The sequence below is a fragment of the Saccostrea cucullata genome, unplaced genomic scaffold (genome assembly GCF_032062105.1).
Source record: "Saccostrea cucullata isolate Sc308-1 unplaced genomic scaffold, CSIRO_AGI_Scuc_v1 ctg228, whole genome shotgun sequence".
NCBI classification, from domain to species: Eukaryota; Metazoa; Mollusca; class Bivalvia; order Ostreida; family Ostreidae; genus Saccostrea; species Saccostrea cuccullata.
Genome location: NW_026925293.1, coordinates 1 through 15,311, shown reverse-complemented (window position 1 = coordinate 15,311; position 15,311 = coordinate 1). Strand labels below are relative to the sequence as shown.

Sequence of the window (15,311 nt, the reverse complement as noted above, 5' to 3'; positions counted from 1 at the left end):
ATGGTACTTTCAGAAAAGGAAACAATAAGGACTTTTTAAAAATCTTTGAGAAAAGGAAATCAAGAGGGCCAATATAATTGATGGTTTATAATATGCAGCAGAATATCAGGGTACTGAAAGTAAAGATAAACGTCTACATTTAAATATGAATAAAAAAAATACACTCTATTGGACCCATTTGTTTGTGAAATTAAAGGTAAATAACTTGATGAAAAGATGCCAAAAGGTGCATACATTTATTGCCAGTGAACAGATCAACATGCAAAATAGTAACTTCAATTTTTATTTCCATAAGGGCAGACAACTTAAAGAATTCCACAAAGTAGAAATTTTTTAATTCTGTGTTGAAACCAAACTTGAGGAGCATGATCAATTCAGTACTACAAAAATTCAGTGAAATATTGATACTTGATTTTAAAATTTGCAAGATTTCCTATGAGTTGTATTCTATATTCTCTTATTTTTAGGTCTTCCTTTCTGATGTTGATCAGGAGAAAATGCCTGTGAGTATTTCTAAGTAGCTTTATCTAAATATACATGTAATATATACTGGCAAATTGTTTTGATGCAGTCATCTTTTAATAAATGCGTGTATATTCACTTTAATTAAACTTTATGGAAATTGCAATGTTTCAGTGCCATCACATGCTTAGATATTTGCATATTTTTAAAATGGGTTAATGTGATGGGAACTTCACTGCCTACTGAAATCTAAATTATTATTGGAATTTTTTTTTTTTAAATCTTATAGTTTTCATGTTGACACTGAATTTTAAAAACGACTTTCTTTTGACAGCTGTGGGCTCCTCCCACCCCACCACATGATGACAATGACATCTACTTGGACCAAAGTCTCCTGTTTCTGTATGAACCTAATGTGATGCCAGAGACCCAGCTTCCTCCTGTGTACATCAAGAAGGAGCACAAGAAACCCAAGATTGAATCTATCACTAGTAAGACAATATTAAATGACAGCATAATTATGCCTTATCATTACAAATAATATTAGTACAATACAAAATAATCAAATCTTCAAATTGAAAGAATCCATTATTGATGTAAATGTTCATATTTTATGGAAATTGGTACATATTGAAGTTGGTTATAGTGGAAAATGAATTCTATTTCAGCTCGCCAAAAGAAACAGAGAAAAGAGGAGCAGACTCGAGTGCCTCGGTCCTTGTTTGATCGTCCTTCAGCTCAGCTGTTGAAGATACGAAGGGAACACAAACAGAAGAGTGGCCTTCTGAAGCCTTTCCGACCAGTTCCTCCACCCATTGTCAAACCTAACGTAGATACCTCAGATCATCCAGAGTGGCTCATCCATGAGGACTGGGCTCTCTTACAGGTATTATGATACTGTAATAATACAATATTAAGAGATAGAGTACAATTTTGCTTATTTCAACCTACCGGTATTTAGTTCAGAATGATTTAGATTGTCGTTTCTGTTGCAAGTATAATTCAGAGTATTTCCCAAGGTGCAAGTGCTAATGGAATGTTGGCTACAATAAATATTTGGTTTATTTTGTAGGCTGTACAAAGCTTGTTTGATGTTCCTCTTAACCTGCTGGTTGTATCTCCTGCACATCACCCTAACTGGGATCTGGTGGCTGATGTTGTCAACACGTGTAGTCGTGTGTACAGGTCAGCCAAGCAGTGTAAGAATAGGTACGAGAATGTCATCATCCCAAGAGAAGAGGGCAGAATTTTGTACGATATCAACCCCAGAAAACAGAGCAAAAAGACAAAGGGAATATACAAGGTAAGACTCTTTATGGTTAGGAAGTAATGGTTGAAAGAAATTCTTTTTCTGCAATTGTGTGTAGCTTTTATGTATTACCAAAAATGCAAGTCTTGCTAATGCCAGAAGTTGACCTCACTTTGTCCCTGGACTGTAATATTTAGTGTAATATGTATTTATAATTTTGTAGACAAAGAACAACAGGCCAATGAGAACAAGTCAGCTGTATATCCAAGACAACAATCAGGCGGTTACCATGTTGTATTCCTTCCGTTTTGAGTCGGCTAAACAGATTGCAGGAAAGAGGCCCCCACCCCTGAAGCAAACTCTGGTTAATCCTACACTGAAGAATCCCAAGCATGCTACAGTGTTGTCAGAGAATAACATTAACTATGACCAGCCCTTAAATCCTATGAGTGTGGCCGAGATTCGAGCTCAGAGGATCCAGAGAGAGAAAAAACAAAATCAGGCAGCTGCTGTAAGTGTTTTAAAGAAATTTGTATGTTATATACACAAACACTTGTGTTCATTTTCTTTTACATTTATATACATATAATTACTTAAATCCACTTAATCCGAAACAGGCATATATTATCTTGCACAATAAAAGTACGTCATTACATAGATAATATATAAAAATATATTATAAGATTGATTTAATATTTTATTACAACAATCCTTACTTGGAAAACGTAGATCAAAAACCTTATTGACAAACAGAAAAATATATTGGATTAAATTACATAATTTAACACCTGTTGTGAAGTCACAAAAATATATGTACTTTGAATATAAAAAAATAAATTTATCGGTTTTATCTAATTATGAAATAATTGATTGCTGTTAATTCAAACCCGAGTATTTTTTTTCCATTAGTAGAAGCCTAAGTCATTGAATATAATCCATAGTAATTTTTATATTAATATGCATATCTAAAGAAAGGAAAATCAGATATTTGTTTTAAAGGAAATTTAGTAACGAAGGCTAAAATATTGTCCGTGTACAGGTATAAAAGATATACATGTAGGCGATATTTAATTTTTCGAAGGTGATTTCACGCGATATCAACATAGGATTATTTTTTGTGTGACCTAACAAAAATTATTTTTTAAACTTTTGAATTTTGATATCTTTTGAAAGAAAAAGACTTTGGGGATATAGTTGGACAAAAAGTGAAACAATTTATGGACAATTATTTTTGTAACTTCTTAGATTTTCTAGAGCTACAGAAAAACATGTACATATATTTTACACGTCTGTTCAGCATGATTTTACTATGCAGTAAAATTGGACGTCTAGTCTCAATTCTGATATCTCGACCCAAGCGGCTTTAACTTTTAACTTTAATGAATTTTTATCATGAAGAATTGTATTGATATTCTAGCAAGCCACGGCAGACCAGCAATTAGCTGCACAGAGATCTGTTGTTCAGACAGCTGCCACAACAGGAACCACTGTAGTACAGCAGACCACCACCTCAGTAGCAGTGGCTCCAGTGGCACAACCCATACAAACAGCAGTGGTCTCTTCAGCTGTCCTGGTAGGAGTTTTGAGTCGATTATGCACTAACCTTTTGCTTTGTTCAGAATCATGAAATTTCCTGAAAGTCATAAATTAATGCATAATATTCAGTTAAAATTACTAGTTTCACTTGTGAAATGAATCGTACATGAATAATATTGCAACTATTTTGATGTAAGACTACATTGCTATGACTTGTTGCAGCAGACTGGGGTGGTACAGAAGGCTGCCGCTGTAGGACAGGTGGCCGTGACTAGGACAGCCACAGGAAACATTGTGGTCAACACTCAGGGAGGGGTCCCCACCAACTTTGCTGCCATCAACAGAAGAATGAGTCAACAGGCTACTGTGGCTTCCATAGCTCAACCAGCCACTGTGGTTAGTTAAAATCAAGATACTAATTTGATATACAGCCCAAAAAACAATAGCAAATGTTCAGTAACTATACTGTAAATGTATTACATTTAGCCCGATATTTGAGAAATTCAATAGCAAATGTTTAGCGCTGTCTGAATTTGCTAGTTTTAATATATACAAGACATTTAGCGATCTGTTTTCTGAGGCACAAATTTGTTTTGATTTACAGACAGTTGCTGGGGCTATTACACCTGCTAACATCAGGGCCCAGAGAACAGCAGCTCCTCTCACAATACAGGAGATAACAGCCATAGCCTCCCAGCCTCAGACACAGGTCACCACCTCCATAGCCTCAGGTCCCCAGGTGGCCAGGACACAGCTACAGACCACGGTGACAGGAGCACAGCTGGCCACAGTTCAGAGAACTAATACAGGTCAATAATTAGCATCTGATGAATATCAGAGAAATATCTGCATGCATTTCAATAGTGTAGTTTAGAACAGTTTTTCTTTGTAAATGTTGTACTGACAGATGAGTATTATTAAAAGTGAAAAATAGTTATAAATGGAAATCAGTGTGAGAAAGTTTGTTTGGATTTTGTTACACAGGCCAGCAATTAACACAGCAAACAGTGACGAAAAACTTGACGCCTCAACAGTTGTTACAGCTTCAGCAGAGACAGCAGAATCTGATCAACCAGCAGAAAATGCAGCAACAGCAGGTGCAACAACAGCAGCAACTCAGGATGCAGAAACTTAATCTAACGGTCAGTTAAACAAAATATGTTCTGGATTTAACGCCTATCTTGTTTTTACTGGGTCAAATTTTAATTTGATTTTAATATCTTAAATTATTTAAAAATAAATATCATTGTATTTTCCTTTTTTGTGTACCTATGCTTGAACGGTTTTGAATAAAAATAATATACATATTTCCATTACTTATAATGCTTGTATGTAAAAGGATCACTTCATTATAAATAGGGATCTGACCTATAGGACCGGGCTTGGTTTTTTTCTCTACAAAAGCTTGTCGATTTCCGTTCCGATTAATGACATTAGGCTAAATACATATAATAATTTGTTTTTCCTAAATTTTTTATTTCAGTTAGTAGAGGTAGGAGGAACCCTTTCATTGATTTTCTGAGTTTGTTATCTCCATATGTTCTAATTGATATTTGTCTTTACTTCTCATGGTTCATAAAGGTAGTGTCTACTGTCTCTGAAATTCTGTTCTTCATGTCTAGGCCATTTATCCGTGGATATAATAAAACGTCTTTAAAGTGTGCAAATTATATAGGCCTAAATGAAATCCAAGGGAGTGCATTTACTGAAATATGCAGCCAAAATCAGTGTGATTTAATTATACATGTAAGGAATATATACAACTGAAATTCATTGCAGCTCAAAGTTGCCAAGAATACCTGTAGTGAGTAACACATAGTGAGTTATTCTTGTCCTCGAAGAAAGTGTGCTTCGTTCCGCCTGACTGACAACTGTACATTGGATTTTTACGATTTGATATCTCTTTAGTGTTTTTTATATATCAAGAATGGACATGCATTTAAAGGATAGATAATTAAAGGGAAAATACACAAATCCATATAAAAAATCTAAATAGTCTTTAAAAAGGCGAAATCTAAAAGTTTAAAAGTGTTGTACCAGGTGGATTCGAACCCCCGACTTTAAAAAGAAAGTATCCAAGGTGTAAAAGTCCGCGATTATATCAACTGAGCTAGTCTGACTATAAGAATGATTGGCGTAAATTTATAGCAGGTGATGAAAATCAGGTTTCCTTATTTTTTGTAGGTTTATTGTGAATTTCGACCCCAGGGCAGGAGTGCCCCTAAAAAAATCTTATCTTAATTTATTCCTTACATCCTAACCTATCAAAAAATCGCAATGTTATTTAGGGGCAGGCCTGCCCTGAAGGACTTCAAGGCTAAAATTTATGCAAAAATCAATGCTTTTGTGGACAAAATGGTGTTTCGGTCAACTTTGGAGGTTTATTGTTAAGTTGTAAATAATTAATCTGAGGTATCAAATACAAATTTGAAAAATTTAGACATATATACGGTAGAAAACAACAAATAAAGATTGATTTTTAAATCTCGTTTTTTCCGGGAAATTGTTCTCTCCTATAGGTCAATTCTTTTGTTAAAGCGAATACATCCTTTGTAAGTTGATGGAACACTTATACAAATTTCTCTGTCTTTCAAATGCAGATTTAGCAGGTACAATGTTGGAAAAGAAATATGTGAACAGAAATTCATTATATTCATTTCTTTATTAATTTTTCAGCAACAACAGTTGAAGCAGCTCCAGCAACAGGGTAGGGCCCAGAAAACTGTGATTGCTCAGCAGCTAGTGACAGGCGTTGGACAGGTACAGTTTTGTTTTTAGATTCTCTTGGTCTTGTACCGAGATACTTTCATTTGAAAGAATAATTTCCTTATGATAAAATTATAAAAGATTTCAAATGTTTGACATATTTACTATAGCATTTCAAGATGACAGAGAGATTAAATTGACCCTAGCATTTATAAAATCAAAGAATGATATTTGAGGACAAAAAATGTTTTGAATAATTGCATTTTGATTAAAATATGAAGAAAACAAATAAAATATTTCATATTCAGTAAAAGTAAATGCTTCATTTAACAGCTGACAGCAGCACAGCTGATTCCTCAAGCTCAAGTGCAGCATATAACACAGTCAGCAACAGTGGCTGGGACCTCTGGAACACTGGTGAAGACTGTGTCAGCACCCGGTATCCCAGTCAGCACCGTCAACATTAACGTCAGTGTGCCACAACAGAAAGGCATAGTGGGTAAGGGATCATTTCAACACATCATAGAAAGTCGGGCATTTGAATGTAATGCTTGGGTCTCTGAGATTTAACAAATGTATAAATGTTCTGAATTTGAAGTGTTTTATTTGTTGCAACATTTTATGTTGTCAACTTTGTTTATAACCTAAACAAAAAGATCAATTTGTCATTCATCTGTTTTCCCATTCATTCAGAGAACATTTCAAGTTCTTACTTAGAATTATAGGTTTTCATCATCCCCTTTTCTCCTTCAATTTTTCAATGATATGAAGACAAAAGAATATTTATTTTATATTTTTAATGCTGTTAACAGGCAACAATCAGCAATCATTAAGAAATATTAGTCAACATATAAAGAGCACATGTACAATATTTACATAACAAAGCACCTTTACATCACAGGGGCATTGACTAGAAGCACTTTTTCAGTCTATAATTTTGTCTCTGTATTTTTTCAGTCTTTCATTTTAAACAGTTTCACTAGGTTTTTCACACACATTTCACAAAGCCAGTTCACGGAAGCAGTTGAAGGCAATCTGTCGTTTCTTTTTGGCGATCTCTGTCAGGCTGCGGGTGTTGTTGGAGCGGTTCCTCTTGTTTCCAAACCACTTCTTCACCTGCTCTGCTGTCATTTCTCCCTGGATGGCGATCAGCTCCACTGTGATGGAATCAGGATAGGGATGGTCCATGTTCTTCTCGTACCAGTCCTCCATGACCTCGATGGCTTTCTTGGTGAAGCTTACTCGCTGTTTTCTGATGGGTTTGATGGACTTTGGTTTCTGGATCTTGGTTTCCTCTAGAAGACATAGGCTTTGTTCCACTCGGTTCAGCATCTGGTTGAGTTGGTTGTCGTACTGTTGGTTCAGCACCACTGCATGGTCAGATGGACAAGGAGGTTTGGTCTGATGAAGGCGCTCTGTTTCGATGATGGCTGACTGGTACATGTAAAACTGACACAGCTGTTCGATGTCTTCAGGATAGTCCATGCGCAGAGCCTCGAATCTTCGACGAATGTCCTGCTCCCGCTGGAAAATGAAGGTGTTGACATGCGGTTGGTATGCCTCTGTGTTGACCTGGGTGTACTCCTCCAGTGGATATTGGATGTGGGTGAATGCTGTAGACTCGGGGACAGGCTCACTCACTAAGTCACTAAGTGATACACTGAATCGACACAACTCCTCCTGAAAGTCTGGTGAAGGAATGCACACTGCACTTGGTTCACATGATGACTTTGTTGAATCACTGAAGCAACAGTCACTGAAAGGTCTGGATTCCGCAGAATGAATGTCCTCATTGTATGCGTCAAGAGAAGCCAGATCACTGAACTCGAGAGCACGAGATAACACATCCTTTGAATCAGGAGAAGCTGACATGTCACTGTAGTCCACATCACAAGATGTCACAGAAGAGTTCACATCAGGGGAGGTCACTGTGGAACACACATCCTGAAAGTTTAATACCTGAACATCTGTAGAAGGTGTGGAGGAACACTGGAGGGAATTGTCCAGGAAATCCATGGGTCCATCACGTACTGGATCAAACACTTCTCTCAGGCTGTCCAGGTCATCTTCGGCATGGGGCAGGATCTCGGAGAAACTGTCATTAAAGCTGAGCTCCAGGAAATCACTGATGTCCAGGGAGTGGGACTTGATGGAGGGCAGCTGGAGAATGGAGGGAGAGGTGGGCTTCTGGTGGGCATCTGTTTGATGGGCAAGCTGGCTACTCATCTCCATTGTTGAAGGCTTTGATTTCTCTTTGGTGATGAATTGGCTTGTTAATCAGACAAAGCTGGATAATTTTCTTAACTGTTACCTGGGTATTTATAGGGAGAGTGGGGTTTGATTGTCTTCTGATTGGATTGAATTGGAATTATTCAATTGTAATTATTATTTCTCTCCTCTGATTGGTTGTCTTAAGCTCTTGTTTACTTTTAATTGATTGGATTGGTTAATACAAGCTGATTTCTTTTCAACATTAATCATTGCCATGATGAACAGTAGATTGTCAGTGATAATTTGATAACATGGCTTGGGTAGCTGGTCACCCTATGAACTGTTTGGCATACTGTACTGTTTGATAATTAGGGTCATTAAAGGAATACTGCAATTCTGCTCAGGTGAACTATTGTCACATGTATAATTTATTCACATATCTTTAAATAATGATATTGTACTACCTTTTTTAAAATTATTTTTTCCTTCATATTCTTTAAATTTAATATGTATTTATTTTAACATCCGAAAAAATATATACACTATTTCTTGCATCTTCAAATTTTACAAAATCATTTAAGTATTATTTTTAAACATGCAAAAATATAATAATATACATATTTTTAATCTATAAATTTTACAAATAGAATCTGAAAAGAAACAAAACTGTTAATCTTTCACCTAAGTTAAATTTAATAAATTAATAAATATTTATCTTATTAAACAAGAGTTATTATGTGAAGTCAAGCTTTTGATTTCTATTTCTTATTGTTAATTTACAGATTTTATTAAGAGACATAAAAAAATTATCAATAATGAATTAAAATGACATGATCTCTTTCAATATGTACTGTAAAATATATGCAGAGGTTAATAGAAAATCTTGACAAATTAATTTGAATAGCAAAGACCATTTTCTTCTATTAAAAAAAATACATGTAAATACTTTATGCTCATTCCCTCTTCTATTTAAATTTGTATTCAATTGTATTTTGTGTATAAACATGATGTTTGTTTTGTATAAATATATATATGCATTTCTAAAATAGAAGTAAAAATTTAATAGATAAAATTGAATCAGTCTGTTATTGCAGTAGAACATGCTTTTTATGCAATAATAAATTGCAATATTTTTTTACAGTAAATTCCATATATTAGAAATTTAGAGATTGTTGTTGAATGTTTTCATAAGGTTTCCAAATTACACAGGGCGTAAATGATTTACCTAATTATTTACAAGCTAATTTTTGGATGAGTGATATCAGTTTTTGTAAACAAAGTAATTTTGTGAATGTTATTTTTAAAACATTAATTGATACATAATTAATGGATTTTTCACAACTTTTTTCTCAGGTAAATCTGCTACTGTAAGCCAGATTCCACAGGCTAAAATTCAGCATATCCAACAGATTCAGCAGCAAATGAGGCATCAACTTACTAAGCAGCCTCAAAAAATCACATGTAAGTATATGTACATATATGTGTCATATATATATATACTTAAAGGAAAAAGAAACGCATAATAAACTTTTGAATAAAATTAAAACTTTGATTTCCAATATGTTTTCCAATATTGTTATCAAACATTTTAATTCAACACTAAACAACAAGTAACCGAAATCTTGTGTGACTTTGACTGACAATTCCTCAGTTATTGAAATTGATATGTCGATACCCCCCAAAACTGAAATAAAAATTCTAATCATCTCCCTTGCGCATAAGTAACAGCCTTGATTTTCTTGTGCATTAAGTTCACCAGAGCATATTTCAAGGATTATCATTCAAGCCTTCCGACGGTTGTCTTAATGGTTGAGAGTAGCTGTATTATTCCAAAGCCAACAAATCCCCCGCCCAATGAATCCCATGAATTTCCGATTTAGGATAGAATTTACAGAATCTAGCTGATTTGGTACACGTGAATGTTTGTAAGGAAGTATTGACAAACACTGGCTACATTTTCTCTTAAAGTTGCCAAGCTTGCGTACCAAATTAGAGAAGAGAGTTTCTGTCAGTATTAGGGTGAAAATATGAGTAGGATTGCCTGCCGTAAAAATATCGGTTTCAGTAATAATGACTTGACAATAACCGAGGTAGCATGATGAAAAGCCCTATCTTGATGTGACATTTCACCCTCATGGTTGGTTGGAAACCTTTTAAGTTACTCTCTGACAACCGAAAAAAACCTTTTTGGTTGAAAAGTTAGAAACAAACTTCACAGCAACATGTTGTTGCCTTTTTATTCACTTATGCAACTCAATTACTTGACCCAATGTTACTTCTGTCAGCCATACCATGATTGCAAGAAATTTATATTGACTGCAAATATCAGAAAATGATGTCTATAACTCTAATGCATCTCTTGGCACTACAAAATGTGATCACAAAATTGTCATCATCAACATGCACGTGTATTTGGCTTTTTATCACTTCCCCTACGTGACACCATACATTTCATGGTTGGTTAATTTTGACCAGTGATTTTAGTGCACAGTAACCAAAATACATATCTGACCAACTTTCATAATTTTCGGCCACATAGTTAAATATTTTTCGCTATTATGCTATTATGCGTTTCTTTTTCCTTTTAGTATACATGGAGAAAATGATTGAATACTGATGATTTAAGATTAATAAGATTATTTTATATTTTTATGTACATGTACTGCCCAATGCAAATTATAGGGAGGTCCTTTGGGTTCACTGTAAATTTTAGGGGGCTGTTGTGTTTCGTTGTATCAGAATATACATCAGTGTCTATTCCTAATGACTTCACATGTACAATTGAGATCACATATTTCATTAAACTGACAGTTACTAATGTAAGGAATTTTTAATGACTAGAAATTCTGTTCATTAAATTAGAAAAAGAAATTGTATTGGTATAATGAAGATGTATAATTAAAAGGTTATTAGGTCACCTGAGTAAACTCAGGTGACCTATTGCTATCCGTTTTCGTCAGGCGTCGTGTGTTAACATTTGAACATTTTCAACTTCTTCTCTGAAACCAATTTTGGCATACAGCATCTATGGGTGAAGGGAAACAAAAATTGTGAATTTCATGGTCCCTGCCCCCCTGGGGCCTTTGGGGTGGGGCCAAAACCACTAAAATTAGTGCAATCTTTAAAAATCTTCTTCTTTACTCTTGGACATCAAGCAGTCAAACTGTTGGTATGACTGTAATCAGCATTGAGTCCTCTACCAAAATTGTGAAATTCATGGCCCCAGGGTCAGGGGTTCTAGTGCTAGGGCGGGGCTCTGTTGATTATATAGTGAAATTGCATTAATTCTTTGAAAATCTTCTTCTCTGCTCCTGGGTATCAAATAAACAAACTAAGTACATAGTTTTGATGAGCAAGAGTGCCTCTTTCACAATTGTGAATTTTATAGCCCCAGGGTCAGGGTTTCTGGTGTTAAGACAGGGCTCTATTGATTATATAGTGAATATGCAGTAATTCTTTAAAAATCTTCTTCTCTGTTCCTTGGTATCAAATAAACTAACTTAGTACATTGTTATGATGACCAAGAGTGCTTCTTTCACAATTGTGAATTTTATAGCCCCAGGGTCAGGGGTTCTGGTGTTAGACTGGGCTCTATTGGTTATATTATGAAAATGCAATTATTCTTTTAAAATCTTCTCTGCTTCTGAGTATTAAATAAACAACATAAAGTACATAGTTATGATGAGCAAGAATGGCGTCTCAACCAAATTTGTGAATTTTTACGTCCCGTTTCAAGGGTTTTGCCATTTGTTTTAGGGGGGGGGGGGGGACTCTTTTGATTATATAGTGAAAATACATTAATTCTTTGAAAATCTTTTCCTTTGCTCCAGGGTATTAAATTATGCTAATGATCTAAGTATAAGTTGTATATATATATATATATTTTTTATTTTTTTGATGAAAAAAGGTGCATCTAGCAAAACGGTTAGTTTCATCCCCCCCCCCCCCCCCCACCCCCCCCCCCCCCCCCCCCCCCCCCCCCCCCCCCCCCCCCCCCCCCCCCCCCCCCCCCCCCCCCCCCCCCCCACATAGTCTGAAAATAAATTAATGCTTTGAAATCTGCTCTTTGGTATTAATCAACCATTTATGATGAAATAAAATGATAAAATTTTCAACATTTTGAAATAAATGGCTCCAGGGTTAGTGGTTCTTTTGGGATGAGGTGCATAACTGGTTATAAAGTGAAAATGATTTTCTCTTTGTTACTCTGATCTACGTCTGGGTATTAAGTAACTAGAGTAAGCATGCTAAGTGTATAATTATGATAAGCAATAGTGCCTTTTTCAAAATTATGAATTTCATGGCCTTTGGTTTAAAACATGAAATAAATTCAATTGTCAAAAGTTGTTACATGATCCTCAGGTGACCTATAAGGCCCGTGGGCCTCTTGTTAACTAAGAAATATGCCCCCTTCAACATCTGATGGAAGTGGACTTAGCTTAATATAAACAGAGACCTTGGGAATGTATATAACATTAATATTGATTATTTTGTTTTACAGCTGTAGGACAACCAGTTGGAAAAGGACAGAGTTTCCCTCTGAATGCTGTCCAGATCATCCAGCAGCCAGCTTCAGGAGCAACAAGACAACATCTGACCTACTCTCTACAACAATTCATGCAGCAAAACAAAGGCTCTGGCATGATCATCACATCTCAACCTATCATCACAACAGTAACGCAAAGTCAACAGCCCACTGGACAGATGGTGACTAAGGTGCTTCCTACCTCAGCTGTTCCCACAACTCACCTCCAGACCTTGTCTGCTACCCCTATCTCAGTCACTCACGTGTCGGCTGTACAGGCCTCCAACGTGACGGCCCAGCCAGCTGCCACTTCTATCAGTCTCACAGGGGTAGGTGGCCAGGCAGGCAAACCTCTCACGGTCACTACTGTAGCTCAGGACGCCAGCACCGGCACAACCATACAGGTACAGCCCGCAACAACAGGCACTCAACAGGGATCACAAACCACAACACAGCAGTTAATACCACAAACTCAGGTCGTACAGCAGGTGCCTCTAGCTTCACACACACCACAGAAAATTCTGACACAGACGGCCCACCAAATACAGGTCACTCCCGGATCCATTCAGCAAGTTCAGGCTGGCAACATAGCTCAGGCTGTGTCTGCTACTCCCACAGCAGTGACACTGACCATCACCCCGGCAGCTCAGTCTGCTCCCAGTACTGGGACCCTGATCCAGCAGCCGGTGGTGGTGACACAGGCCGTACAGGCTACATCACAGCCCAGCACCGTCACATCTCAGGCAGCACTGGCGGCGGCCGCGGCGTTACCTACCACCACGGTCACCGTGGCTTCTGCTGTCCAGTCTTCCACTCAGTCACAACAGACAACACCAGGGTCTGCTAAACCCGCTGCGCCTTATGCCATGAGAACCAGAAACCACCCCAAAACTTGAGTTATACTTACACTCTAAGGAATTTAGAAAACGTAACATGTTGTGATGTTGTGTGATTTTCACATTATGGACTCATATTTGACAGGTTGTGCTTTACTGATCATGCTGGATATGGTAGAAAAAAATCATGCAAATTTTATGTGCTCTGTAAAGTATATCGGATTTCAACACAGGGTTTTCTATGTAAAGTAAGCAATTATTTTGAACATATCTACTGTGTATTTATACAGTATGTACAGGTATTTTGTATAAATAAAAAAACATTGCTTTGTACATAAAATATGTATTTAATATGAAAACTAAAATTTTTAGTTATTTCATCTAGATAATCCTACTGGTGTACAGATATGGTCAAGTCATGACTAATGGGCAGATAACTCTTTTGACTTGGTATTCCTGTCATTTAATTTCTTTTTTATACAAAAATGTTTGTAATATCTGTTAGATATACCTATAAAGAATGAAACTTGAAGAGGTATTTTTTGTGTTTGTATCATTGTTCAGATGGGAGTTGAAGCAAGTTATACAAATATGAAAATGAATCATCCATGAAAAACTTGATTTTCATCTTTGTATTTATTATTATAGTCTAGAAAATTAACATTTTAATGTCAATTTAAGAATTGATTGCTTTGATTAATGCAGGTACTTTTATCAATATAATAGACTACAATATATACACTCCCCATTCTATTGGTAAATGTCAGCAACTTTGTGCACTATGACAACAATATCCATATAAGGTAGTTTCCTCGACCTGATAAGTCATGTAGAAGTTTCCTCTGATGCTGATCCTGCTCTACTTTTTAAATGTACGAAAATGGGTTTGAAATCCCAGAACAACAGGGCCATGATTCAATGATATAAGTATGCAAGCATTCTCAGGAAGAGCAGATTCTAGTTTGCTCAAAGCATGGCCACTGTGGGATAGGGTCAGGCTTCAATAGGATATGAAATTTTTGCATGGGGATATATAGGAAAAGATCTTGTGAAATTTTCCTTTCAAAACAGGGCAATAGTAAAATTAATTTGAAATATTTTCAGTTTATATCGGAGGATATCTTGTTCTCTCACCTGGCATTTACCCCCAAGAAAAAAAAAATGTTAAAAAATAATGAAATACTGTTGAACAGATATTGCTTTCAGCAACAATAACAGGGAGTTGCTAAGACAGAGCTGAGTAGGAAATACTTGATATTTTATAAGCAGTAGGGAACTGGTGGAACACACTTTCCATATTGTAAATCTGTGATGAATGTATACGTATATGCAAAATAAGACATGGATAACGTTTGTAAAATTTATTAAAAAGAATAAAACTGTGTAAATTCAACATTTCAAAATAAAATAGTTGTAAAATGTATAAAGAAGTATAAAAATGTATAAATTAAGTTTATAAAATATAATGAGATCTTATAAGAGACCACAGTAAAAAGTGTCAACTTGGCATAATTAACAGGGCTGTCCCAGCCAGTCCTGCGCAATTGACTTTGGGTATCCAGGAAGGATTCTGTGATTAGTGGTGTCAAAAACTGAATACCTAGAAAAATAAATGACCAATTAATTTTTAAAATACACAAAGAGTATTTATTATCCCTCTATATTTCATCTGTTGATTACGTACACCACGTATAGCATATATTTGTACTAGTACCTTTAATGCTAATTTTGATATAGATGTTTTATACCTATATATATAGTATCCAGTGAACTTACTTGTATCCTT

The 15,311-nt window shown here is 35.8% G+C and overlaps 1 protein-coding gene across 5 annotated transcripts in view; it reads left to right on the top strand.

Annotated features, from left to right (window-relative positions):
* The window catches only part of LOC134268542 (helicase domino-like), a 40,647-nt gene extending 26,590 nt beyond the window's left edge, over positions 1–14,057 (top strand). For 3 of the 5 annotated variants that reach the window (XM_062750809.1, XM_062750808.1, XM_062750805.1), the window contains 13 exons: positions 468–503; positions 797–953; positions 1,131–1,348; positions 1,535–1,765; positions 1,935–2,222; positions 3,129–3,284; positions 3,470–3,643; positions 3,852–4,056; positions 4,232–4,389; positions 5,924–6,007; positions 6,287–6,452; positions 9,518–9,625; positions 12,666–14,057. In XM_062750809.1, the coding sequence (XP_062606793.1) occupies positions 468–503; positions 797–953; positions 1,131–1,348; positions 1,535–1,765; positions 1,935–2,222; positions 3,129–3,284; positions 3,470–3,643; positions 3,852–4,056; positions 4,232–4,389; positions 5,924–6,007; positions 6,287–6,452; positions 9,518–9,625; positions 12,666–13,585 (2,901 nt within the window). In that variant the 3' untranslated portion in view covers positions 13,586–14,057. The remainder of the gene's footprint in view (positions 1–467; positions 504–796; positions 954–1,130; positions 1,349–1,534; positions 1,766–1,934; positions 2,223–3,128; positions 3,285–3,469; positions 3,644–3,851; positions 4,057–4,231; positions 4,390–5,923; positions 6,008–6,286; positions 6,453–9,517; positions 9,626–12,665) is intronic. The other 2 variants (XM_062750806.1, XM_062750810.1) reach the window with 1 other exon arrangement.
* Positions 14,058–15,311: the final 1,254 nt, after the last annotated feature.